At 36.0% G+C, this 27,162-nt stretch overlaps 1 protein-coding gene across 1 annotated transcript in view; it reads right to left on the reverse strand.

Annotated features, from left to right (window-relative positions):
- The window catches only part of WDR70 (WD repeat domain 70), a 129,729-nt gene that overhangs the window by 72,987 nt on the left and 29,580 nt on the right, over positions 1 to 27,162 (reverse strand). The window contains exons 6-9 of the mRNA XM_027878707.1: positions 24,522 to 24,581; positions 18,861 to 18,994; positions 13,455 to 13,608; positions 11,643 to 11,719 (exon numbers count right to left, since the gene is read on the reverse strand). Of these exons, the coding sequence (XP_027734508.1) occupies positions 11,643 to 11,719; positions 13,455 to 13,608; positions 18,861 to 18,994; positions 24,522 to 24,581 (425 nt within the window). The remainder of the gene's footprint in view (positions 1 to 11,642; positions 11,720 to 13,454; positions 13,609 to 18,860; positions 18,995 to 24,521; positions 24,582 to 27,162) is intronic.

Here is a 27,162-nt window from a genome sequence, read left to right on the forward strand (position 1 = left end):
TTTGCAGAAAGATAACTCAGTTTTCAGAAGTGCAGGAGATGTCTAAATCTCTTGCACATGCCTATGACCAGTTGTTTAGACCCAAAAACTACGACTGATTTTAGACAGCCCAACCTAGAAATTCCTAAGCTGCCACACAGTTCATATAACTAAAAAAGATGAACCATCTTGATTGAAAGCATGTAATCTCCATTCTAAATGAGAGAAAAAAAGTATTGTTGTATCATATCTGCTCTTTGCACATAAACAACATGAAAACTTTCACATTTACTAAAGTTACTGCATTTAAACACACACCAGATATAAGTGCAAACTACTGTGAAGAAATTACAAAATGTTAATTTATGATCCATCACCACTGGGCGATCCCCTCCCTTTTTTATCTGTTTCTCTTACACTGACTAACAGAATGAGCTTCCCCTAATTCTTGTACAATAAACTTAGAAGCTGTCAAAAATTCTACAGTTATCATTAAAAAACCTCCAAACCCTGATCTAGACTTGCAATAAATGTATGAGACTAGGGGCAAACCCTCAAAACAAAATTGGAGGATCAAAGCACAGTGCTTAAATAAATGAGAAAAAAGAGCTGGCATAATTTATTGTGCTTTGCTCCCCCATTTTCTCTGCATTGCAAGAAGTTTCTCTTTTGATTTAAATTTTTAATTCCTAAGATAATCTACCTGAAACTGTGTGTACCCTTTAAAAGAGAAGTTATGCAGTAAAAATGTCAGTTGAAATAACCCTAAAATGTAAGCTCTTACAATTGACTGCATATCTTATTGCAACAGCTAACATTTCAATCAAGAAAAACTTCAGAAAAATATTAATGTAAACGCACATGGTTTATAAAGACAAAAATAGCTTTACTAACCCTTTTGTAAACATACAGCTTTCAGCAAGGGCCAGTACAGTCATTACTCAAACTCTTCTTAACCAGGCCTGCTCATTTGCTGTGCTCTCTTAATCAGCTCTGCACTGCATATGTACCTATAAATAGATAAGTTAGTCTAGGAGAAGCCATCCTCATGTATCAGTAATGGACTTCACACCTTTACACGTGTCAAGACAAAAAGCAAACTACTATGCCAGTGCAGTGAGAATTACTTCACAGGTCTGAGATAACAGCACTTTTTTGATGAAGGCACTCTTGTATTACAAACAAGTCTCCAGAGATAATTTTTCCAGAGGCACAATACTCACTCAGTATTCTTGAAAAATTAACAAAAAAAATTACAAGGGTAAAGCAATTCATGCTGTGAATAAACAAATACTGGGATGTATATATAGACCAGTAAATACAGACCAGTAAATCTGTTTTCAGAATTATACCTTGGATGAAAAAATAGATTGTTTGGGGTTTTTTTAAAAGACACTATGAAAAGAGTTCTAAAGCTAAATTTTATCTCAAACCAGATCTGTCTGAAGTTAAATTATTTGCTAGGTTTTATATTAAACATGTTGATAGGATTAATTAATTTTTAAAGCTTAAATGTTTAACACCAAAAAAGGGAAGGCACCTTTTTCTTCTCTGAATCTCTTCAGTACCTGTTACTCTGCTATGCTTTAATTCACTGTGAACTACACAACAGAAGGAAGCTACAAATGAGTATAAATAAATTATTTATTTTTAAGAGAGGAATGTATATCGTATAGTAAGTTTACGATGACAAAAGAAGATCTGCATCTTATCTCACCAAAAGTTCAACCTCAGGAGACTGAAATGTTTGCCAGCATGTTCTAAATCACACAGACACCAATGAATGTGGATCTTAATTGTAGAGATTAGCTGAGTAGAAGTTTCCACTACCATTAATGAGCTAAACTGGAGACTATCGATCAGATGTTTTCTGTCCTAGCAAACGGAAGATTTCACAAATCACAGATCTGGAAACATTTCAAGCAGAAGAAGGGTTTCCAAAACCAAATTAATCCCTCTCAAGAGAAATACATTTAATATAAAGCTTTATTAGCAAATACCTGAACACTAATATTAGCTTAAAAAAATCACCATTATTGCCATAAAAGGACTGTAAAATGATCTACTGGAGAATGACTGAGAGACAGTAAGAGGGGAGGGAAATCAGCTAAAAAGTCAATGAGGAATTGGTTAAAAAAAACTGTGAAGATGGACTAATTCTGAGGAAAAAATCACACAATCAAAAAAGAAAAGAAGTCTTAATTAATGCGCTACAGTAACAACTATTTGATCCATATCTTACCTGCAGGTCCACATGGACAGTTCTGCCATCCTCAGAAGGACTACGTATGGACTTCCTCCTATCCTCTGAGTAACTTACAGCTCAACCTCAAACTCTCATCTATAAGCAGCTAAGTTATATGCACAGTTTCATCAGTTTTTATCACTGAGATACCTACATGCCTATTCCAATCTCAGTCTTATTAAATAGTGCTTTTTGACCTTCTGTTTTGCCTGATCATTGAAACTGAAATTACATCGACAATTTCTGTGTGAAAGCTACAAATGGTAAAGAATTTACTTCCTCAATAGTCATCACGTAATACTTCTGTTGACAAAAGAAATACTTTCTACTATTCAAACCTTGCTAACTTTCAATTACTGCATTGAGTTTTGTTTTCAACAGTTTAAAGAAATTTCTGGACATTTTATCTCTGTTTTAATATTTCTTTGCTATTGCCAAGTCTCTTAATATCCTATTCAATAAACTGAAAATTACTCAGTTCTTGAATCTTCTCGAATTAAATCAAGTTTCAGGATACTTCTCTGACATTTTTTGTTTTCAATGTCTTTTACCATCCTTTTTAGATTCCTAACACTGGAACTCAATGGTAAAAATTGCTGAAAAAAATATTAACATCTTTATCATTAGTAAAAGTTGAATCTTAGTGTGTCTGGATTTTTAAAAGATGTGTATCTACTTCTCCATACTTTTGTACTAAGAGCTTATATAAAATTAACCCTATATCTTTCAGGAAATGGGTCTAATATTGAAAATATTCTTCATATATGACTTCCTGTGCTGTTGTTTACACCCAGTTCACCAACAAACCTGCTTTCAGAATCAGTGACTAAAACTTAGTGTTCAGGTCTTAATAGAAATAGATTAACACCTTCTCTGATAAAATCTACTTTAATTAAAATAATTTATAAAAATACAGAAGTTTTGAGGCAATAGTTCAATCTTAAGAAATTGCATTAGGGACATGTTGTTTTGATTACTTCAGATTATCAGTTTTAAGATCTCTTCCTATTAGCTAACCCAGCTGATAGATGACAAATATCTCACATGTATTTACAAGACTAATCCTTTAAAAGTCAGAAACAAAACTTGTTGGAATTAACAGAAAAAATTTCAACAGATTTAGGAATGTAATTTACTGCTTATAACTTACTAATGGTTACTACACAAAAGTTTATAAAAGGCTCGGTTAAATAAACAAGAGAAGCTTCTTTCACAAAAACCCATACAGAACTTCCATGATATTCTATCCTACTTGCGAAATGGGATTTATCAGCCTTAAACAGAATTTTCTGGACTGAAAGCTTTCCCAGGCTTTTTCATCATCATCATCATCATCATCGTCATCATCCAGTGAAACTATGCACTTTTGAAAAGACTACCAAGTGAGAAATGCAACTTCAGACTGTTATAATTCGTTACATAAAAAATAAAAAAACACCCAACATACCTCCCTAAACAAGTAACTTACCAGTGGGATTTTAACTGAAGCATATACTTACATAACACAAAGACCCTGATAAGAGGAACAATTTTAAATTTCACTACTCAAGCAAAGAAATTACCTGCAATTCTTAACGTCAAAAATCACAAAGCAAATATTTTCACAGAGTTTTGATCTATGGGGTATTAACTATCATCAGTCATAACTATGTAGCTTTAATACAGAATCATATTTGAACATTAATCATGTCAATTTAATTTTATTTTCTTAGATAGAATACATATTTTATCTTCGTAAGCAAATGTGCCAAAATAAATTCTTGTCTACTCTACTTCACTTTCTCACATCAAACAAAGACATTTTAGTTTACTAAGTCTATTGTACTTCGATTATTACTAGAATAATCTGAGAATTCTGGTCATTCAAATAAGATATATATCTCTTAAGAAAACAGTCCTTTAAATTGAGTTATAGGTTAAAATTAGCAGTGAATATTCGAGAAGAAATGATTTCATCCTTATACAATAAAAGATGTAACAGATTCCTCATGGGAGAAGACAGGAGAGGAAATTGCCAGTGAAAGATACTTAGGGAACAAACCACGATGGAAGAATTTGCTCAACAACCTGTATATGGCCCAAAACCATGGGAAGTTTCCTATCAGTTTTAAAACAGCAAATTCCTGTCTTCTTCCCTATCTGATACCAAGCTGAGCTGATGGAAATATTAAAATTGCAGGCTCCCATCACTTCTATTCTGCCAGAAGTTACCCCACGGATCTGTTGACAGAGCTACTCAAAAGTATTCTCTCAGTCAAAGTGAGCTAAGATTGGAAAAGGTGTAATAGTAAAGTTTTTCCAATCTGCTTCATTTTGAGAGAAAGGTGTTAGGCAAGAAGCCACAGGGAAAGCTTATCCATATAACACAGATAGTTCACAGTACAGGTGAGAAGTGAAACATAATGTGTTCTGGGATAAAAGAAGCAAACTCCTACCTTTCCATGACAAGGTAAGAACATTGCTATTGCCTAGCAAAAGCCTTTGAAAAGACTGTCCCTTCTTGCTCTACTCACTGTACAGTTCTAAAAGCAGCAAACTGATCAAAAAGAACTAAAGTACTGTGAATATTTAAATTCTGTGCTTGCCAGATAAACCAACCAATTTTTTTAATGCATATTTTCATCTGACACACAAAACCACTTTCAGGTTTCTTGCCGTAATAAAAAACTTCACCTTGGTATGACTAAAAATAAACCAAATAACTGTATTCTTTTTGCTCTAAATTAATTCTGAAAATTTGCCTAAACCGTAAAATTGCACTGGGAATAAAAGTATCTCATAAAATCTTGAAGGAACATTTTCAAACTTCAGAATTCCATCTTCATATGAAATATTTCACATTAAGTGAGTATGTATGTGTATGCACACCTATAAATATGTGTGCTTGAAATGACTTAGTGAGAGTTACTTTTTTCCTAGGATGCAAGCCCAAGTCATGCTACTCCTCTGACAAATTCAGTTGTTTCACCATGTTATTTGCATTCACTATCCTATAAAGCAGTATGATGTGACTAGATGTAATTCAGGGTGACCTTTTTGGTGAGTAATTACTTTCAACTGCAAAGCAGGTTCTACACTCTATAGTGTGCACGATGTAAATCTAAAAACTGCACAAAATCTAGAAACTGCACAAAAGACTTTGCAATTAAACAAAGACCTTTAAATGGTCCCCCAGATGAAGGTAAAACACTAGTAATTATTCTCAAGTATGTTTTTTTCCAACCAGCTTTCAAATCTGTGAAGACAGATGCAGTGCTGAAGCCTAGGTTCTAACAGAAGTTTATACAAACATCTTGGTGGTAGCTTTGGCACTGCTATCTTACTATTCTCAGCAGTTTTCAAAGCTGCAGACTGATCAGTGGTAATTGTTTTTATTACACATAAAATGTTTCAAACACTGAAGGCGTTAGGACTAGGAATATTTATTCGAAAGCCTTCTTCAGTGTTGCAGTTTGCTGCTTTTATACAAAAGGACAGTATACGTAACAAGCTTTATCATCATATTTCTTCAAGTACATATTTCACAAAAAAAATCTCTCAATTCTGCATAACCACAAGACAATATAACTACACTTCCACTGAATCGCCCCAGTCCGGATACTACTCTCACCTATGTATCATATGCACAGTATTACTGATACGTAAAAACATTCAAGAAAAGTAAAATCATAGATTCAGTTCTTCAATTGACAGCCAAGCTGTTTGGGCCTTAACAGAGTTCAAACTTGAGGGCCACATTCACTTGAAGCATAATCAGTTAGGCTGAGCAGCTGTCAGCCTGGAGTGAGCAGACAGTATGCAACCTGAAGGTTAGATTCTATAAATCCAGGAAAAATGCCATACAATCCCACCTTCACAGCCAGTGGAGCTGTCCTTCACAGTGCACAGCCAAGCAGGCTGGAGATACCAAACCTCATGCTCTCCTGAGAACATACTACCATGAAAAAAAAAATCTAAGGAGCAAGCACGTGAACTATAGTAGGTAATTCGGCTCTTAAGCTTATGGGGCACAGGCTTCATCAATTAAAAGAAAATAGAGTCATTTGGGCTGAAAAAAGCTTGCCAGTTCAAGACAAGCTGAAGAGCACTGTGCAAGTAAGTGTAACTGCCTGTTCCATGGGCAGTAAAACTGATTCCTGGCCATCTTCAGCAGTACTATTTCAGACCTTGCTCAAATATCTTCTCTGCCAAGTTATCAATCTTTTATGCCGTTCTGGGCTTAATAAAAGCTAGAAAACAGTGGTCATGATGGAGAACTCGTACACTGATAGCTGCCACCTACAGAGACTGAAACAAGACAGCTAATGAGAGGGACACAAGACAGCAGGTATTCTAGATCCAAACCAGGTTAATAGGATGGAATTAGTTAAGATATGAAAACCGAAAGGTAGCTGAGACAAAAGTCATCATAAAACAGCAGTGTTCACTAAGACACATCAAATCTCAAAAGCCACAAGTAGTGCCTAGGACATAACAGACATCCTAAAGGAGTTACACATCTATGTTACACAAAGTACTTGTCCTTCTTTAACTATATTTTGCAAGCTTGAAACTACAAATCATATTTGCAAATTTAATTAAGCTTACTGTCATCCATTTCATTAAAAAGGTAGCTAAGCTGACTTTGTCAAATAGTTTATAATTTTAAATCTGAATAAAAGGATTTTAAGCATCTGTTCACTTCTACTTCCTGAACACTCTCTGTCGTCATCACTGACTCTACTTCACACAAGTGGCAGAAATATCTTTAATTAAGACACAAGAATATTTACTAAGCAACAGTATATGACTAAAAGAGAATTTTAAGTGCATATTCCATAGAACAGAATAACTGCTTGTTTGAAACGTATTTGACAAAAGACTAAGAATTAAATTTTCCCTTAAATTCAGAACTAAATTTCTGAAGATTTAAAGCTACTTCACTGAAATAATTCCATCTATTTAATTAGAGACAGGTCTACATTGAAGTTGTCCCTAAAAAACTTACTACAGAGGTCACTTGGTGATGGCAGTAAATACTCTCTAAGATACCTTTTAAAGAGTATTTTTATTTTAACTTACTAGAGGGTGAGAAAGAGAAGACTTGTGAGAGGAATTCTTTACAGTAAACCAGCTGTTAAGCAACCACAACCCTAGCAGCAATGACAAATCACGAAGTTCATGACTGCTAAATTTCAAGTTTGGCTGCAACTCTGCTTCTAAAAGGAAAAAATATATGAGAGTAGGGACATAGAACACCTGTTCTGGAACATTTAATATCACTGACCTCTCTTGCTTATTCATACAGCACTACCTATCACATTTGTGATAAGAAAATATCCAAATAACAAAAACAACATTATCCGCTTCCTCTTCCTTCTTTGTTTTAACATAGAAGTCAACTGATATTTTGGAACAATATAAACATAGAGTTAGTTGTGTCTTAAAACAGGGTACTTTATTAGGTCACTCTGCTCAGGTGTATTTCCAGAGAGAAAAGCAATTTTTAAAGTCTTTCCCATTTCCAAAATTTTCTTCCACTTTTAGGCAACGCATTAATGTTGGCATTTCTGTTACAATCACCTTTAATGCAGTTCTGTAGATTTACTCAACATATTGCTGATAAACTGAAAGATTCTTGCCTTCATAAATGTATGTTCCAAATAAGCCTGAATAATGTGGTAAAGGAATTATAGGAAAAACAAAGATAGTGTTGATCACACACTATATCTGAACTTTATCTAGAATGGCAAGGAGTACATGTAATTAAAAGGGACTGATTGTTCAGGAATACTTGTGGAGTATTTAAAGTCCTAGGCAATAATAGCCATAAATGAAAAGATAGTTTGTGCAAGAAAAAGTTTTGCATGAATGTTCTAAAAGTGACCAGTTGATATGAATTAATTAGTTTTAAATTAACTAAAATTGAAATTATCGCACCTGTAATGCAAACTTTTAAGGAATTACTGCAGTCCACAATTGTATTTCTATGTTTGTCTTTTAATACAATTTTCTTCTAATCACTTGAAATATTGTAAAGTTGGAGCACTGAGAATATGAGAATATATGCATAAAGTTTAACCTAGTTAAAAAATACACTCAAACAACTACTTACGTAAATCTCTAGGTTAGTGTTATTCATCCAAACACTTTAATACCAGACTACTTAATGAACTAACAAATATTTTACTTCCTTCTGCAACTAAAACCTAATAAACTCCTAACAACCTGTAAAAGCCCAAGAAAATTATTATTCATCTCCAATTCCAGAACAGTCAAACTATTTGTTTAAAAATAAAACTTTAAAAAAACCCCAAACCAAAACGTGACCATAACATGAAAAAAAAGAAAGTACAGTATTACATGTTTTAACAAACTGTCATGAGGAATATTTTCAAGGAAAATAAAGTGAAGTGAACTAGTGTGAGTTTCATGTGTTCACCAACAACCACATAGATGGGCATGAACTTACACAAGTTAACAAGAGGAGTTTTCAGACTGATTCTGTAACTGTCAGGTTTAAACTCTGGCTCACTTCAGTGTGCAAGCTGACCAGCTTCTATTTGTCGCACACAGGAGTCTGAAGGAACTGAGTCTTTTTCTTATGGAGTCTTTTCTGACTTCAAAATCATGTCCTTGAACAGTCATACAAAACGCACTGAGACTCCCTGCTGGTAACCCATATATCTGCAGTCTGAAGTAATAAATGTACGAATAGCTTACTAAACCAGAAATTAGAATACATTATCATCAAAACCTGCTTCTGGAATTTTTCTAAATGTACAGCAAATTTGAATGACACACACAAAAAAAAAATCACAAGAAACAGACCATCCCTCAAAATATTTCATTTATAACAGCAATTCTAGAGCCTTCATTTGAATTACTTTTTAGTTCAGGCTACTACTACAGCCTTTATCACCTGGAATCAAAAGAAACTGTCAAATACATATAAAGACTACCCCTAAGTGAATATTTGAGTTATAGCATGTTAACATAAAAAAGAAATATGTCTTTGAAATATTTTTAAAGAATTTACTTGAAATACATTTAAAATGTGCATTATTCTCATTTGACACCACAAGGCTACTTGCAAACTTTGCTTTCTAACTTCTTTATGCATCATGAAAATTCTTGCTTTCAATATGCCACCCAGAAAACACAATTTTCTTTCCTTACTTTATTTTTCAGCTGTGTGCAGGTGACAACCATTCAACTAAAGAGACAGACAATACAAATGCTAGAGGAATCTGATAAAATACAGTCCACAACTTGCAAACAGTTCTAATATTCAGTTTATGAATTAGTGTTTTCCCTAGAGGAGGTGCAAATGTTATCTAGAAGCACAGAACACACAGGTTAAGGTTGAACAGTACATTGATGTTCCTCATGTGCTCCCTTCTCCTTCAGCCTCAGACACTGCCATTCAGTGTGCCTCGAGGGGCATGACAGACATGCTTCAACCATTATTTTCAGCACCTTCCAAACTCATAGATGAGAAACTGCCTCTCTTTCCTGAGAGGGTGGTCACACAGTGGAACAGGCTTCCTAGAGAGGTGGCTGATTGCCAGTAATACAATTAATGCCCTTAGTAACAGGCTTTAACGTCTGGACAGTCCTGTATTGGTCTGGCAGTTGGATGATCATTGTAGTCCCTTCCCACTGGCACTATTCTTTTAATTTCTAGTTTACAGCTCCAGTCTTGAGAGGAATTACTAATCAAACTTTGGAGACTTTGTAGTTTTTCACAGATGGAATACTGTTTTTAACTTTTAAGACCTGTTTTGCAAATTAAGCAATCCAAATTATTTCTTTTCACATGACATATCCAAATTCTGGGAAGACTTGTCACAAGCTCGAAGTAAAATGCAATGGGTGTAAAATACTTTTTTTGTAATGTCAGCCATGTAATGTCTCTGAAAATGCAATTATGCAGCCACTTATAGTAGTGATGAGTGTCCCTGGTGATGCAGTGGCTAAACCACAGCGTTGTCAACGCTGAGATCTGGGTTCGATTCCCGGTTAGGACACTCCCTGGGCAGATGGAGCTCGTTAGCCCTGTAAGGCAATCCATCTACGTCCTGAGGACCTCGCTGCCACTGTCCAAGCGTGCTTGGCCCCGGCAGATGAACCCCAGGATTAAAGGGTGGGCTCAGTTCTGCGCACACTGTGTCTCACCTAAAAAATCCAATGCGCAGGCTGGAAGGTGTAAAGACCTTCCCCGGTTCTTCGATCGCGAAGAGACTGGCCATTATAGTAGTGGTTATCTGGATTTCACTTACTTGACCAGACCATTTCAACTGACAATTCAATTCAAGCATCAGGGATGTACTGAATCCCCATTTGTTATATTAGTTTGGAACTTGTTTAGACAGGACAAAATTAGGCAATCTTTATAATTTATAATGTCTTCATTTGTTTTTCATGATCTACAAACTTATTCAACCTAATAAAGAAACTGTACTAATGTCTAGCCATATTCAAAATATCAACAAACTGCTTAAAGTAGGGATTATAGCATTTAATAATAATATTTTCTACTATGGAAGTAATATCTTTGTGTCTACAAGCTGGAAAAAATATATAGTTGGCTTAAGTGTATTTTTACAATTAACTTCCCCATAAAGCACAATGTAGTATTTATTCCGTTTTTGTTTCTCCTACAGTCTTATCAGAAACTGAATTTTCCTATTAATTTCCAATTATTTGGGGGAAAAAACCCCAAATCTATTATTTAAAGTAATTGAGAACTGAAGTCTTCTGTTTAGAGTGGACTACACTACAGATACATTAGTGGAGAAATTCAATCCTTCCCCTCTCTGTCACTCTGGTGTAAAGGAGCTTGCATATTTGAAACATCAGTAAAAAAATTATTAATGAACTTGCTACTAAGAGCTGCAGTAACTTAATTAATGCATTTGCCACAGTGACATTTTGCTGTTTGATTCTAACCACAAAGATCAAGGCTTAAGCCACAAAATAATTTCCAACAGTCTGTTTGACACTTTTCAAACAACATCCATCAAATATTCAATTACACTTAACATGAAACTTGAATTCCACTTGAATTCTAATTGAAATACTCAATCTTCCTAGTGAATTCAGCTATACTGAGTGTCTCCAAAGGAATTATTCTGCTCCAAAAAAATACTGGGTATGTCCACAAATTTTTGTAAAAACAATTAACTATGAACTTTCATGAAATATCATTAAAAGTAATTTTGAATTATGGAACTAAAATAATACAGATAAAATACATTTATTATTTGGAGGAAAAAGAAGTATATTTGCTTCAAGATCTCACCTAGCATTGTCCTGAGCACTTGCTCAAGATTAAAAAGAATGATATTTAAAGCAAATTAGGGCACAGTAAAAAAAAACCACAAAAGCTAAACAAGCCTCTCAAAAACCACTGACAAACACAGACCTCACGACTTACCCATCATTAGAACATGTCAAAAATTCTTCCTTTATTTTTGGATGCCAACAGCCTGAATTGAGCATTGCTGTGTGACCCTATGAAAATAAACACAAAAAGGTCTTACAAGGATTTGTAAACTGTCTTACAAGGTTTTATAAATTTTACTCCAAATCCTTGAAATGGAATCATATGAAAGCTGAGGGACCTTCTCACTGACATCACAATGATTTAACAGATTTTATGTACTCTATCCATTTCATCCGTGCTTCCTTTCATTTCTGAATTAGAAAAACCCTGACATTCTTGAAAGCTTGTACTTTTTCGTTCTGAAAATGGTACAGAATCGTACTTCTTTTTTTCTTGGGAGAATTGTAATGCAGAGAAAGGATGAAAAAATAGGCATCAATATAGTGTCACACAAATTTTTTCAAGCTACAGAAATATAACAGGAATAACAATAACAACCAGGGTGATACAATACACATACTCAATGTAAATCCAAACTAGCCAAAGCTCTTGTTCAGGAAAACATAGGAAACAGAATTCCAGAGTCAAGATGGATTTAACCTCAGGTGAACTTTTCATAAAATATTAAAGCTGCAAAGTGACTAGTCAGGTGCAGTTCACTAGCATCGGAAAAACAGAAGTTAAGGATTTTATGGAAAGTAATCAACTGTCATTATGGTGACTATGAATATAACCACATTACTGAATTATATATTGTCCAGTTGGCTTTACTTCTTTGAAGTACAGGCACATGCTGATTGACTATGTTCAAAGAGAAATTTGGAAACTACTCCTACAATGCTGGAATCACTTCAGTTTGTTTTAAGCACGAATGTGGAGAGAAATACTGAGAAGTTAATGAGGCATTATAACAAATATTTTAGCATTTTGACTGTTGGACCACAATACACTGGAATTCTAGACATTTACAAGAAAAAGAAAATGTGAGTTGTTTTTAAGCAAACAAGAACTAAAGCAGATGTTAGTATTTGATGGGTTTATATATGTATTACTAGCCAAAAGAAATAGTCATCTGACAAGAAAAGCTTTAGGCAAAACACCATTTAGCCTAGTTCTTTGGCAATACATTTTACAAGTAATAAATAAATCAACTTTATCATGAGTTTAAGCAGTAGATTTTATCACTACTTTTTAGGCTTAAGCTATTTAAGAAACTGACCTGAATTGAAATCATCTAGATAAACAGAACCCTTGTATCACAGTTTGTGGAAATACAAGGGCAAAGTGGTCAAAACACAATCAACTGTGGTTAAAGTACTTCAAAACTATGAACGAACCCTTCTCCATCTGCACTTTTAACTAGCACTGAAAATACACACATTGTTGCTTATAAGTCTTACACTCAGGGCATGCAACCGAACAACCACTTCCAACCCCTGCCTTGAAAGGGGTCTAGACTCAGCAAAAAAGAATGGAGGGTACAAGAAAGCAAGAGTCTGAACCAGATCGATAGCTGGGTGCTTTCTTTGTTTTTTGGCTTTGTTGTGTCTTTTTAATATTGGTTAGACAAGGCTATGGGGAAAGCTGACAACTTTTGCAGGATACACTTTATAACAGATGAATTTGTTCTAGCATCACAGTAACATTAGCTGGAAGGCACCTCTACAGTTCATCTGGGTCAACCTCCTGCTCAAAGACAGATCACAGCCACCACCAGATCAGGTCAGCTACGGCTTTGTCCAGCTGGGTCTTCCAAACCTCCATGGCCAAAGGTCCCACAGCTTCCAGCATGTACCAATACATGAGACTATCACACCCTAGAGAAAGGGCAGGCTTCTGGCATTCAATTATTTTTTACTTTACCTTTGTGTTTGTCATATCCACAATGTACTGGTCTCCTTTTATGCATTCCATTACTGGGAAGCCATCTCTGTCAAGAACTTTTGCCTGAGAGTTACCAGAGACAACGAGAATGACATCTCCTGTGCTGCTATACTGCAAGGCTTTGATTTGGTGACTAAAAAGAAAAAAGAAAAAAAAAAAAGAAAGAACCAAAACATTTCAGTTAACATTCCTGTAGACAGTAAAACAACACTGTCAATGGTGAGAAAACATATTGCAGAAACAGACCCATGTACACTCCTGTATCAAAAAGGTGGGGGCAAAAAATCTTACATTAATGGATTAAAAAGCTTTTTATTCCTCTGTCTGTGCACATGGGTCATGTTTCCTTCAACCATACAGCTCATCAAAAACCTAAAATATAATTTCTGGCAAATATATTTAACTTTAGGAACGCTATTATAACTCCAATCGAAAAATAGCATGTGTCAGATTTACCTATTCAGGGCTGAAAATCTATTTTCATCTTTTCAAAAGTAAAATGTGGAATTACAGTAATTTATAAATTACTATAAAGGGATGTTGTAGTCATACATTAAAATCCATTGTACATTGTACACCAGGAAATTAGTCATAGCCCAACATTTTTGAAACTTTTTCTATGTTCAGGGCTTCAGTTTCATCAAACTGTAAGATAAAGTTAAATATATCATCACCACAGGAAACATGACAGTACATAACAATCTGACTAGTCTATGATGTCTTAGGTGACAATGTTCTCATGTTCATCTTCTGTTGACAGAGAAAACCTAGGACAGAAATCACAGAATAATAATGAGACGACAAAATTAAACTGAAAGTGGAAAGTTGACTGATGAACAAGAAGCCCATTTCCAGCTTTATCATCTTCTCTCATCATTCTGCTATATGAACAAAGTTCACAGCTCTTGCTGTATCTGAAGCAGATATCCCTTTGATCCCCTATACTCCATTACAAGGACAGAAAAGAATGCAAAGCAGTCTATCCACTTCACACCTGCCAGAATTTATATCCTGGCACATTAAAAGAATGTGCACCATAACATTACTTTATGTTAATGCTTCAGCTCTGCAGCTAGATTAATCTCAAGTGCAGGACTGGAATGCATCTGCCATCTAGATTTGGATTCCCATGGTAACCAAAGCGTCCCCAAAGAAATATCTCCCTTTTGGCTAAGAACATTACTAGGTGCATTCGAATCCTAGTAACTTTCAGGAAACTATTTTAAAACAGTATTTCCCACCAGTAACATTCAGATGATCGACAAAACCAACTATGCAACTTGTAACTTTATAATTTAACATTTCAAATCTTACACAGTAATTACTTCACGATTGACTCAGCACTACCTATTATCTGTTAAATCTTGCCTCAAATCATGAGTTACTACACAAAACACTTAAAACATTGTAATACTTCTTTTAAAAGTTCTGCACTGATCATAGTAATGTAAACTAAGTGTAAGTTTCTTTTTCAAAAAATGTTTAGCAAAACTGATTACATTATAATTCAAAAGCCAGAAATTGCTTCAAGCACCCTATTATGTAATACCAACTGACAGCCAAATTGGATGGAGCATTATAAACTCTGATGTTTGGTAGAAAGGAGACACTCAAATCTGGGAATTTCCAAAATAGATCACAGGCAATGTCTGAAAAAGCACCCTGATCCTCAAGAGCAAAAATGAATACTTTCTCAGAAGAGGGGACAGATGGCCAGCTACATTAAGCTCAGAGAGGGCACTGAAAGAAACTGAAAAGAAACTCAAACAGCAGAAACAATACCTAAAGTCCAGAATATTCTCTGCAGATGGCTGATAAACCTAGATTAAGGAATCCATCAGATTCAGCTTTTGCAGAACAAATTCAGGAATTAAAAATTTTCCTCAGTTCTACTTCAGAGTGCTCTTGCCCAATCACAAACATTCATGAACCCCATCTGAATACTGCATGGAGAATTAAGTACTTTTCAGGTACTATCAATAATTATATTTCTCATACTGCAATGCCGAAATTGTCTAAAGACAGTCCAAGGCACAGGTTCATGTTCTGCACTTATCACTGCTGAAATGTAAGAAAAACTAAGAAATAAAAATAAACATTCAAAACTAGACTGAAAGACTACTTTCACTTGATGTATGTCTCATGTAAGAAGGGAATCTCACTGCTAAATATGATCAAACATCTCAGAAGTAACATCTGATTTCTGAAAGAATCCACAAAATGTAAAGGTCCATAGGCTCTTCTGAAAAATCTGTTTTCAGACACTGAAATGCTGAAAATAAAACTACAGACATTAATACCATTAACATGGCACTCATCATAATTAGAACAATATTGTCCTAACAAGGAAAACCAACTGATTTTACAGAACCTAGCACAATGTAACACAACCAATAATTTACCAAATCAGTCTTGTCATGAGAGACAAGATTTCCATAACTTTTACCTAAAGGAAAAAAAAAAAAAAAACAAGCACCTTCGTGACTGTGCAATATGACACTTAAAATTATGTCCAAAAATTGCATCTATTAGCAGAATATTTGCAAAGTCCCAGAAGTTACCACTTTTCAGATGTTTACTGGAGCATGACCAAGAGTGAGGCTCTGCAGAGGCAGTTCTCTAAGAAAATATTTTTGGTTCTTATTAATGCTATAGCAAAAATCTTCGGAAACTTATAAAAACAGTTATTTTTAATAGCATTAATCCTAGTCATTTTCATTTAAAGCCACCAAATGTGCACAGCACTTTCTGTAAGGACCTGCAGAACAGAGTTACGTGCATGGGTAGAATCAGGACACATAAATACTTTCTCTACACGTGTAACAGCTTTGTCTTACACTAGCTTTTGCCTTTAACACAGAAGTGTGGTTGGAGGTATTAGTTTTTTGTCAGGCTCCTTTTTTTTTTAACTTTACATCCCAAATCCAAGAAGAAATTTACAGAGTAAGCCGATATTATGCTACAAAATGGAGCCTTGACAATATGGATCTCAGGCTCTTTCATTCTTAAAATGAAATGAAATTTATGGCTCCAGATCTGGATTTCTGCTAATACCTAAAATTTCCATAGCAGAACTCCTCAGAATTTTTTCAAATTCAAGTTTGTGAATGCTAATACTCCTTGCAATAAACTCTGTGGTGAAAAAAAAGTAACTAAATGATATATATATATACCTGGATGCAAGTTATATAATATTCCCCATAGTGTTTACCAGCATGCCTCAATGTCAGCATCAAAGAACTTTTTCTTGAATGTGAATCTTTTCAGCAAATTTAGATATAGTTCTATTTTTATGTTTACAAAAAGATAAAGAAATAGTACTTAAATAATAGATTTTTTAAAACTCAAAATTAATACATAAGACTTGTAACATATCAGTCAATTCTATTTTTAATATTGTTTCCAATTTATGTTTTATGTACTGTATTTATACATCCACATACCCAAACCACAAGAATTTCACAAAGAACACATATAAAAATACTTGTGAATTCGTGTAGCACACTAAATGAACAGTGGGACAACATACATTTTAAGCTCAAACTCTACCCTAACTTTTTGCCAAAAGGAGGTTGCTGATTTTTCTGCAAGCTATGTAATGGCCAGTCTTCACGAACAAAGAACTGGGGAAGGTCTTTACACCTTCCAGCCTGCGCATTGGAATTTTTAGGTGAGACACAGTGTGCGCGGAACTGAGCCCACCCTTTAATCCTGAGGTTCATCTGCCGGGGCCAAGCGAGCTTGGATGGTGGCACGAGGTCCTCAGGACATAGATGGATTGCCTTACGGGCTAACGAGCTCCATCTGCCCGGGGAGGGGCCCCGACTGGGAATCGAACCCGGGTCTCTGCGGTGACAGCGCCGCGTCCTTAACCACTAGACCACCAGGGGCTCTCTGCATGCTATACTTAGGATGGGACAGTCACGTACAGTGTGCTTGTGGTTTTTATACTATATTTATGTCATACCATTGCTACCAAGTACAACTAAATTCAAATGCACTTCTCTACTCAGTTTGAAAATGTTTCATTAAAATCATCTCCTGCTGTGGGAGTAAAGACTGTCACCTCTTTTTTTTTGCCCAGTTACGGCAGAGGGAAGGAAAATATCATTTATATCCTGCTAACTAATCATGTAAAGGAAACTGATGCCAGAAAAGTCTGAATGTGATTTCACATTTAGAGACTTTTATTTTATTATTTTTTTTCAAAGTGGCATGTTTACTTATGTTTTCAAAGTAAATGTGCCATTTGTTGGTTTATTACAAAAAGTCAAGTCTGTCAAAGAGATTATAATTGCATAATGCATCAAAGCACACTTTTTATTTTCCTGATTTTTCACACTTCAGAAGCAGAGCAGAATTTCTTCCTATTTTGCTCCTCTTCAGGATAAGAACCTTAATTTTTTCTCATCTTTCATTTTCTAGATTCTTGGCATATCTATAGTCAGTTGTACACATTCTATCCATCCAAACTGACCAAAATTTGGCTGTAGCTTTTGAAGACAATAATGATTAAAAATAGACATTCAAAGTACTACTTACTCCGTGCATAATAAATTACAATCCCTTTTTAAAGCATACCAAAGTATTGCATAAAGTGCACTAGATTTCTCAGACATTAGAAAGTACCTTGCTAAAGAAATGTGGTTTATTTTATGAATGCATCTATCTGAAAGTTCACTGTGCACTACTGCTGAGAGTTCTGCATTCCAGTTCTCTGGAATAAGCAAATGAACTCTTTTCAGTTTTTAAATTACAAGTGAACAGTACGGAGAAAATGGAAATTACTCTCTTTAATGAGCATACGCAAAAATATACAAGTAAATGTAAATAAATATATAGCTTCTTTTCTTTAAAAAAAGACAGTATTTCACATTATGTAGCTATTCAATGATCACTGTAATGCAAAGGACCAGTGCTGAAATAAAGGACTTCGTGACAATTAGATAAAACACCCTCCCCCTCAGAAATCCTGACAGCAACTAGAGAGACTCTCCACAAAGGGGTCAATTCCTTTAACTTTCTTCTCTTCCTAATTAATTTTATATAAGCAGACTACTATAGAAAGTGTATTCTAATAACTTCAGTTACAACTATGAAAGTAAACGTATCTCTTTGAGAGGGTAATTTTCTGATGTGCTATTAAAAATTTCATCTGCAAATTCACCTGCAGCTTTCTAAAATGGGAAAACATGCAAGTCATCAGAAAAAGCATGAAAAGACATACATAGACAAGTTCCTAGGTTCACATTCCATTTACTACAAAACATACAGTGGTATGTACAAGAGCCTTTCAAACAAGCTATCTTACAAGGCTTTTGTGCATTCTACCAGGAGCTTAACATAGGTACATTCTTAAGTGTAAAAGACAGTCTTCAAGCTTACCATTCACAAGGCTGGAGTGACCGAAAAGCTTGGAGAGAGGCATCCATTCCAGCAAAGTCCCAAAATTTTACATCATAGTCATATCCACCGGTTATCAAACGAGCACCTGAAGGGTCCAACCCCAAAGCAGAAACCTGTACAGAAAAAAAAAAATTATAATCACTGAAGCTCTTTATTTTTTCTATAATATTTTTTTTTTTACAATTCTTCAGGTGTTACCAAAAAAAAACAAAACAAAACAAAACAAAAAAAACACCTCAGGTACAAAAATTACAATAACTTGCACATATGGATGCTTATCTATACGTAGGTATCTTCTTCACACATATATATGAAAAGTAATGACAGTCCTTGTGTTTTAATGCAGACATGTAGAAGTACCACCAAAAAAGTCTTGTCTCAACGATATATCAGTCTACTACTGTACTTTTTTTTTCTAAGCTTTAGTATATACAATGTATTATGGAGACTTCTAAAACTTACGTAAACTGTTGAATAGTTCCCACAGAACACATTTTAAAACATGGAATTTAGCATGAAATAGCCCAGTTAAAAAAGTAACCTAAAGAAAACAACTGTTCCAATAAAAACAGCATGTATGAACAGAATATATTCTCGAAGATGGACAATTTGCTTTGCTAAAATTTAGATTTCCCTTAAATGAAATAGCATGGGCTTCTTTTGAGTCTTCTTTTTCCAGTTTCACATAGAAAAGGTTCACCTACTTATTTCTTATTTTATAAGAGACTCACTTCTTAATCATCTTTTCCTTAAGTTTCATGCTGCTCCTGACAAGGTCACTGCTGGTCCCTTTTTAAACATCACCTCCTAAGGGCACAGGAGCAGCAATTTCCAAATGTCAGAAGTCAAACAAGCAAGGCAGAAGGCTGGCTTGGCTGAACAGGAATCTTCTCTTGGATATAAGGCAAAAGAGGTAGGTGTATGCCCAGTGGAAGCAAGGTCAAGTGACATGGGAAGGATATAAAGATGCTGCTTGTTACTGTAGAGAGAAAATCTGTGCTGCAGAAGCTCAATTGGAATTGAAGCTGTCAGAAATGTGAGGGACAATAAAAAGAGTTTTTCCAAGTACATTAATGGCAAAAGGCGGTGGAATGCCCCAAGCTGGAGGACCATGACTGCAAGAATGATCTCAGCTGACACTGAAATTGTGCAGGATCTGCTGCTCCAGCTGCAATCCTACAAATCTATGGAGTCTGATGGGATTCTTCCCAGAATTCCTAAGGAGTTGTCTGATGTCATCACAAAACCCCTCACAATGATTTTTGAACAGTCTTGGGAATCCAGAGAGGTCCCAGCTGGTTGGAACCTGGTGAATGAACATTGTCCTGATTTTCAAGAATGGCAAGAAGGACCCCAGAATTACAGGGTAAAATCATGGAAAATATTATTCTGGGAGGAACTGAAAAACATTTGATGGACCACACAGTCATCAGTCACAGCCAGCACAGCTTCATGAGAGGAAAGTCCTGTTTTTCAAATCTGTTCCCTTCATGACAAGGTAACCCACCTTGATCAAGGGAAGGCAGTTGACGTCACGTTTTTGGATTTCAGTAAAACTTTTGATACTGTCTCTCATAGGATCCTTCTGGACAACATGTCAAGCCCACAGCTGGATAAACACATCATGTGGTGGGTGAGCAACTGGCTCACGGGTCGAGCACAGAGGGTAATAGTGAATAGGGTAACACCAGACTGGTGACCTGTCACTAGCAGCATTTGCAGGGCTCCATCCTTGGCCCAGTTCTCCTGGGTATCTTCATTAATGACTTATAATCAGGACTCGAATACTACGTACATTTGTAGATGATACAAAATTGGGAGGAGCTGCTGACTCTCCCCATGGCAAAGAGGACCTGCAGATACCTCGACAAATGGCAATGGGCAGTCACAAACTGTATGACCTTTAACAAGGGCAAGTGCTAGGTTCTGCTGGGACAGGGCAACCCTAGTTGTGTGTACAGACTGGAAAACGAGAGGCTGGAGAGCAGCACAGTGGAAAGGGACCTGGAAGTGGGGTCCTGGTCAATGGCAAGTTCAATCTGAGTCAGCAGTGCCCTGGCAGCCAGAAGGGCCAACTGTGTCCTGGGTGGCATCAGGCAAAGCATCACCAGCCAGTCGAGGGAGGGGATTTGTCCCACTCTGCTCTGCACTGGAGCAGCCTCACCTCGAGTCTTCTGTGCACTTTGGGGCACCACAACGTAACAAATATATTACGCTATTAGAGAGTGTCCAAAGAGGGCAACAAGGATGTGGAGAGTCTAGAGAGGAAGCTATATGAGGAGGGACTGAGGTCACCTGTTCAACCTGGGTAGAGGATACTGAGGGGAGACTCCTCAGCTTCCTCATGAGGGAAAGTGAAAGGGCAGGCACTGATCTCTTCCCCCTGGTGACCAGTGACAGAAGCCAAAGGAATGATGGCCTGAAGTTATGTCAGGGGAGATTTAGTTTGGATATTAGAAAAAGGTTCTTCACCCAGAGGGTGGTTGGGCACTGGAACAGGCTCCCCAGGAAGTGGTCACAGCACCAGGCCTGACAGAGTCCAAGAAATGTTTGGATGATACTCTCAGGCGCATGGTGTGACTCTTGGAGAGTCTTGGATGGTCTTGTGCAGGCCAGGGGTTGGACTCGATGACACTTGTGGGTCCCTCCAACTCAGAATATTCTGTGATTCTGTAACACAGGCACCTCACAGTATTTCAAACATACAATGCTCTTGTATAGCAAACAGTTTGAAAATAGTACTTTTAAGAAAACCAAGATGTGGTAGAAATGAAGCTCCTATTCACCAGGCAACTGACTCCTCAATCCAAATGTCCTGCATTCTAATTTAGAGGTGTTCACTTGCAGAAATCTTATCTTTTACAGAAGAGGTCTGAATGAGGTCTAAAACGTCATTATTCTAAAAAATGCAAAAGATGATCAAATGCCCTAATGCAGTGTCTCCAAAAATACATAACAATGAATAGGTTCAACATTTTTCTTTTTACTTCCTTAAATGAAATATTTAAATGTGATGCTTTGTGCTATCCCTAAGAACATATTAAACTCCATGTAGTGATAATGTCACCACTACTTGATTTTCAAATAAAACAGATGTAACCTCTTCTGTGTTTCCAAAAAAAGAATATATGCCTCTTTTACTACTCCAATGGAAACTTTAAACCCTAGTCACTTCATTCATGATTTCTGACATGCAGAAAAACTGGGCATCTCAAGATTAATCAGAATACTCGAGTGTTCTATTCTACAGTAACTACTATATGAGGGAGCAGCTGTGATACGTTACAGAAAGCAAAATGTTCACAATACTTCTGATTATATATTCTTTTTCGTACCCACCTATGTATAAAATGTGCCAGGAGAAAAAAATATACATATATCTCTGAAGTTTCACTGGGAACAGTAACTCCTATTATACTGTATAAGCAAGACAACCAGGAAATTAATCAGGTTTCTGGAAAGGCTCTCCAGCTTGGGAAATCTTTTCTGAGACTTCTCAGCTGCACAGGAATAGAGTCATCATCAAATCCACATTCACTAGATTGAAGAGGTACAGAGGGGATACATAAGTTTAGCTGAAATATGGTACACTCCATGAACATAAGGAGAAGATTGTATTTAAAAACACTGAGTTGAAACACCAAAATCAAGATACAGAGTTGCTCCCATCCTTATGGGTGTCTAGGGTCACGGGCAAGTAACCTCACTATTCTAAAACAAACTAACAAACAAAAAACCCCCCAAAAAACCTCCCAAAAATATATCCCTTCTACAGAAGAGTGCTTTTTTTCAAGGATATGTTTCATCTACTGCATCCAGTCCAACAAAACTGTTCTATATATACCCCCACATCACAATTCACCTCCGTTGTAGGTGATGACAGCTCCATTCTCCTGCAGTCAAAATACCTCAGAAATCTTCCCAAAAAGAAAATTCCACTTTAAAAAGCTTTTTAGTTATAAATAACATGAGCTTATTCTTTAAGAAGCTATGAAAAGATTTACGGATTTAATATAGCAAAGTATAATTCAAAACATTTTACCTAACAAAGTTTGTTAGGAAATGTATTAAAGTATTTCACATGACAGGGAAACTGGTTTGCACTAGTACACTACTCTGAAGACCAACGGTATTCATAGAAATTAGTAAGCAAAGAAGTTGCGTGCACTGTATGTAGAAAAATCCCCTCTGTTTTAGTGTAATACAATGCAGGTCTTTTACAGGTCTCAAAAGAGAATAATATTCTATTTTCACTTATAACACACTTGTTACTTCTTTCCTCTTCTCCCTCTACATCTGTATGCCTAGCTCTATGATAAAGCAAACGAGTAAGCCTTGTCACGTCTCCACATTTCAAGACAGATCACAAAGTTTGATGCCAAATTAGTGAATTGACTCTTCTAAAAAAATTATATTTCTGAAAGCTTATTAAAAAAATTCATCTTTCCTGTTAAATTTAAACTCCCAGAAAACTCCTTTTAAATGTCTGATAAATACTAATAAATCAATTGTTAAAAATTCAGAATATAAATTCATAAATGCTTGATTTATTTTTATATATGTTATTTTAATTTTATTGTTTTAAATATTTATTACTATTTTTTAATGTAAAACTAGTGAGTCTGTGATCATATTAATTATATAAAATAAGGGAAACATACCCATACACATTTCTTAAGACTGTTTAAAACCTCACAAAAAAGCATTTTCCTCAAATATTTGCCTTGTTTTTCTTTCTCTATTTTCTCCTCCCCCAAAAAATTCTCATGAATGAGACAAGTAAGATTTCTACTAACCACTTGACAGTGCTTTCACATGAATGTAATAACAATAAAAGGGATTCTAATATTATTTTCTCATTAAAGCTTATGTCATGGACCAAAACAAAGAGAGCAAACAGCAGTAGCGTCTTTTTTAATGACAAATGAAGAACATGATGAAAGAACTGGGGAATAGATTGAGAGCTATTCATGGCCAGAGAAAAAATTCCACTCTATAAAAACATTCTATCAATCAGCACATAAAAGCAGTTGAATTTGTGTTGGAAGATGAGATTACTCAGAGATAAAACATACAGAGCAAGGAAATGATAGTTCCAACCTGGATAGCGGTTTTTTAAAAGACAGCAAAGGAGATGGTGGTAATATTGGAGAAATTTGCAGATACTACTGGAGAAAAGATGCAGTGAAAGACAAGGTTTCAAGAAACTGAGAATTGTACATAAAAGGCACAGAAAGATTCAAGAAGAATGAAGTTGAAGTACTCAGCTGCTAAGTCTTAGAAACTTCAACAATAACATTCTCTTTTAAATCCATGACCAAAGAAAGGTCTAGGTTAGACCCTACATTAGGAAAGTCTAGACTAGAAGAGAAATTCTAACAATTACAGAAAGTATAACTGATGAATATGAGACTACAGATGAGTCAGATGGAGCTAAATTTGGGTTATTATAAGAAATTGAAGAGGTGGTCCTAAAACACACTCTTCAGTTGCACAAAGAAAAGACGTAGACTAAAATAATGGATTAAGGAAAAAAAATTTGTTTTTTGAACTTCAGTTGATAATAAATATTTGTTAACTTATTTCATAGACTGACAGTTCTAGAAAACCATGAAGTGCTGAAAATGTATTATCACTTACTGTCTTTGTTCCATGTTGGAGTGTAATTTCATGAGAATCTGGAATTTTCTTGACAGGGTTCTGGAAAAGAAGAAAATTCACCTCTGTGAAAATCACCACAAAAAACCAGGAACGCAATAAATATGTAAAAGTAAGAAAGTTTTCCCTTACGCCAACCATAACACGAAGAGGAGAAAGTCTCCTCCTTTATAGGAGAGAGTCTCCTCCTCTTATAAACAAGAGACTGATTTCACATTTTTATTTTCATGGATATAGCCCTAAAAACATGATGAATAATAGTTTCAAAAATTTATGCTATCTTAAGACAAAAGCAAGATTTTTTTTTTCCCTCTTTAGAAAACATTAATTCACACAGGAAGAAATGCACTGAAAGCAGTCAAGTACTTTTGATCAAGCGAGTTTCTACAAAGGTCATATGAATCATTACTCTCAAAACACTAATTTATCTGGTACAACGCAAGTTTCCTAAAACAGACACAATCTATCCTCTTGATGCCTGATATCTCTGTTATAATTTTCTGTTGCCAACGTCTGACTTTCAAATAATTTTTAAGCATGCTTTATATTATACATTATATCTCTTCCCTTACCCATCTTTGCAAATCCCCTCCATATTTTAACGCTTCACAGAAAGTCTCTCCGTAGCATCAGGCCGATCTCCCTTATGTTTGTTTTATCTTCTTTATCAGTTCTATCAGTTTTATTTCTCTGATAGAACTGAAACTTTCATTATCTTTGGTTTAGCCACACCTACCCTTCTTCTAAACTTTACTTTTTCCTGCTAACAACAGCTCTGATTCCCAAAACGACTGTGTAATTTCTCTTTCCACACATATATGTACAGATAGGAGTCAGCACAAGACTCATGCTCTCTGTTTGCACATGTGTACGTCCCTGACAGTCAACGGTGTTTGAAGGGTACCCAGAGTATTGGCATGGAAATCATATATGCACCCAAAAGGTATGTACTGTATCTATCTGGGGTGAAGTTAACTTCCCACAGAGCAGCCCCTCACGGCACTGTGTGCTGGGGGCCAGGAAGGTGCTGGTAACACACCAGTGCTTTGGGCACTGCTGGGCAGGCTCGCACAGCATCAATGTCTGCAACATCCCCCCTCAAGGGCCAGTATTCTGGGGGTGGGCAAGATGTGGAGAGGGAACACAGCCAGGACAGCTGAGCCAAGCTAACCAAAGAGACATTCCATACCAGGGTGTCTGCTCAGCAGTGAAAGAAAGGTAGGGGTGCGGTCAGGTGTGTGCACGCTCTCATTATTATATGTGACTTCCTGAGCAGGACGTCACCCGCTGATGGGAAATAGAGAATGAAGTTTTTGTTTTCCTTTGTTCCCGCATGCGGCTTTAGCTTTTACTTCATGAAACTGCCTGTACCTTGATCCATGAGATTTATTCCATCTTATTCTCTTCTCACAGCCCCCTCCTGCTGAGGAGGTAAGTGATAAAACAGCATGGTGGGCACCTGGCATCCAGCCAAGGTCAGCCCACCACAAGGTAACAGTAAAGGTTTACAAATAGCTACATGTGACATCCTGAAAGGTATAACCCATGTGGCATTAAGTGACACTTCCATAGTCTCAGTGGTTTAGCAGCTGTCACTCAAAATTTCCAACAGAAGCTGTGAGAATGAAAATTGAGTTAATTGTTCAAGTGACCCTATAAAGCACACGGACAAAGGCTTTCAATGCTCCATCATTCCCTGCACTATTAACTGGTATTTGCTAGTCTTGATATGCAAAAAACTGCTCAAGAGCCACTGCCTGCCTATACTTGCCATCTAAGCACATTCCATAAAAGCAGAAGTGTGAAAAGGAAACAAACAGCTTCCAAGATTCATTCTGCCCTCACCCACAACAAAAGAGGTACTATTTCTGTGAATCAAAGGCTTTCACAGAAGCCATCTGTTGCTGGAAGGAGAAACAGCATTTTGATCATTCTTATCTTAATCAGTGCAAAGCTGCTTTTTCTGCACTGGAATATTATAAACTTGTTCATTTCATATACCTTACCACAAAGGTAGGTATTTTATGTCTGTATTGTGTCAGCACTGAATTTAATTTTCAGAGGGTATCCAAACCACTTCAAGAGTTCTTTCAAGAACTGAAAAAAAAAATTAATTTTTATTAATAAACAAAATGAGTTAGAACAAACTTTCTTTATTTTAACTGCAAGCTCCTTCAGGTGACAGTAATTAAACCCCTTTTGCATGAGAAGAGTGAACCACTCACATGAAAGTCACATTTTTGCTTTACAACACACTCATGTTGAACACTATCCTGGCTACTTATCTTTACAGAAGAAAAACAGATAAGAATACATTCTGCCACCTGATAAATCAAACAGCCTGAGCCTGAAAGCCAGACGTTTGGCGACTGCTAATGGTGCTAAGCTCTGCAGTGTCCAAGGGATGCTGACAGTTAAAGTAACTGTTTAGACTATTCAAAACAAAAAATTAAGATAACACCCAGGAACATATCTTGGCATAACATCTTCAAATTAGCCAAACATTTACAAAACACCAAGGTGGCTTATTCTATTTTAGTTAACTACAAACTTCCTTAAATAACTCAGAATGATATAAGTATCTCTGACCTGCTACAACATATGCCTATAAGCACACAAGATA

The sequence above is a fragment of the Empidonax traillii genome, unplaced genomic scaffold, assembly GCF_003031625.1.
Source record: "Empidonax traillii isolate 1590-97213 ecotype Southwest subspecies unplaced genomic scaffold, ASM303162v1 scaffold44:size1908036, whole genome shotgun sequence".
Classification (NCBI taxonomy): domain Eukaryota; kingdom Metazoa; phylum Chordata; class Aves; order Passeriformes; family Tyrannidae; genus Empidonax; species Empidonax traillii.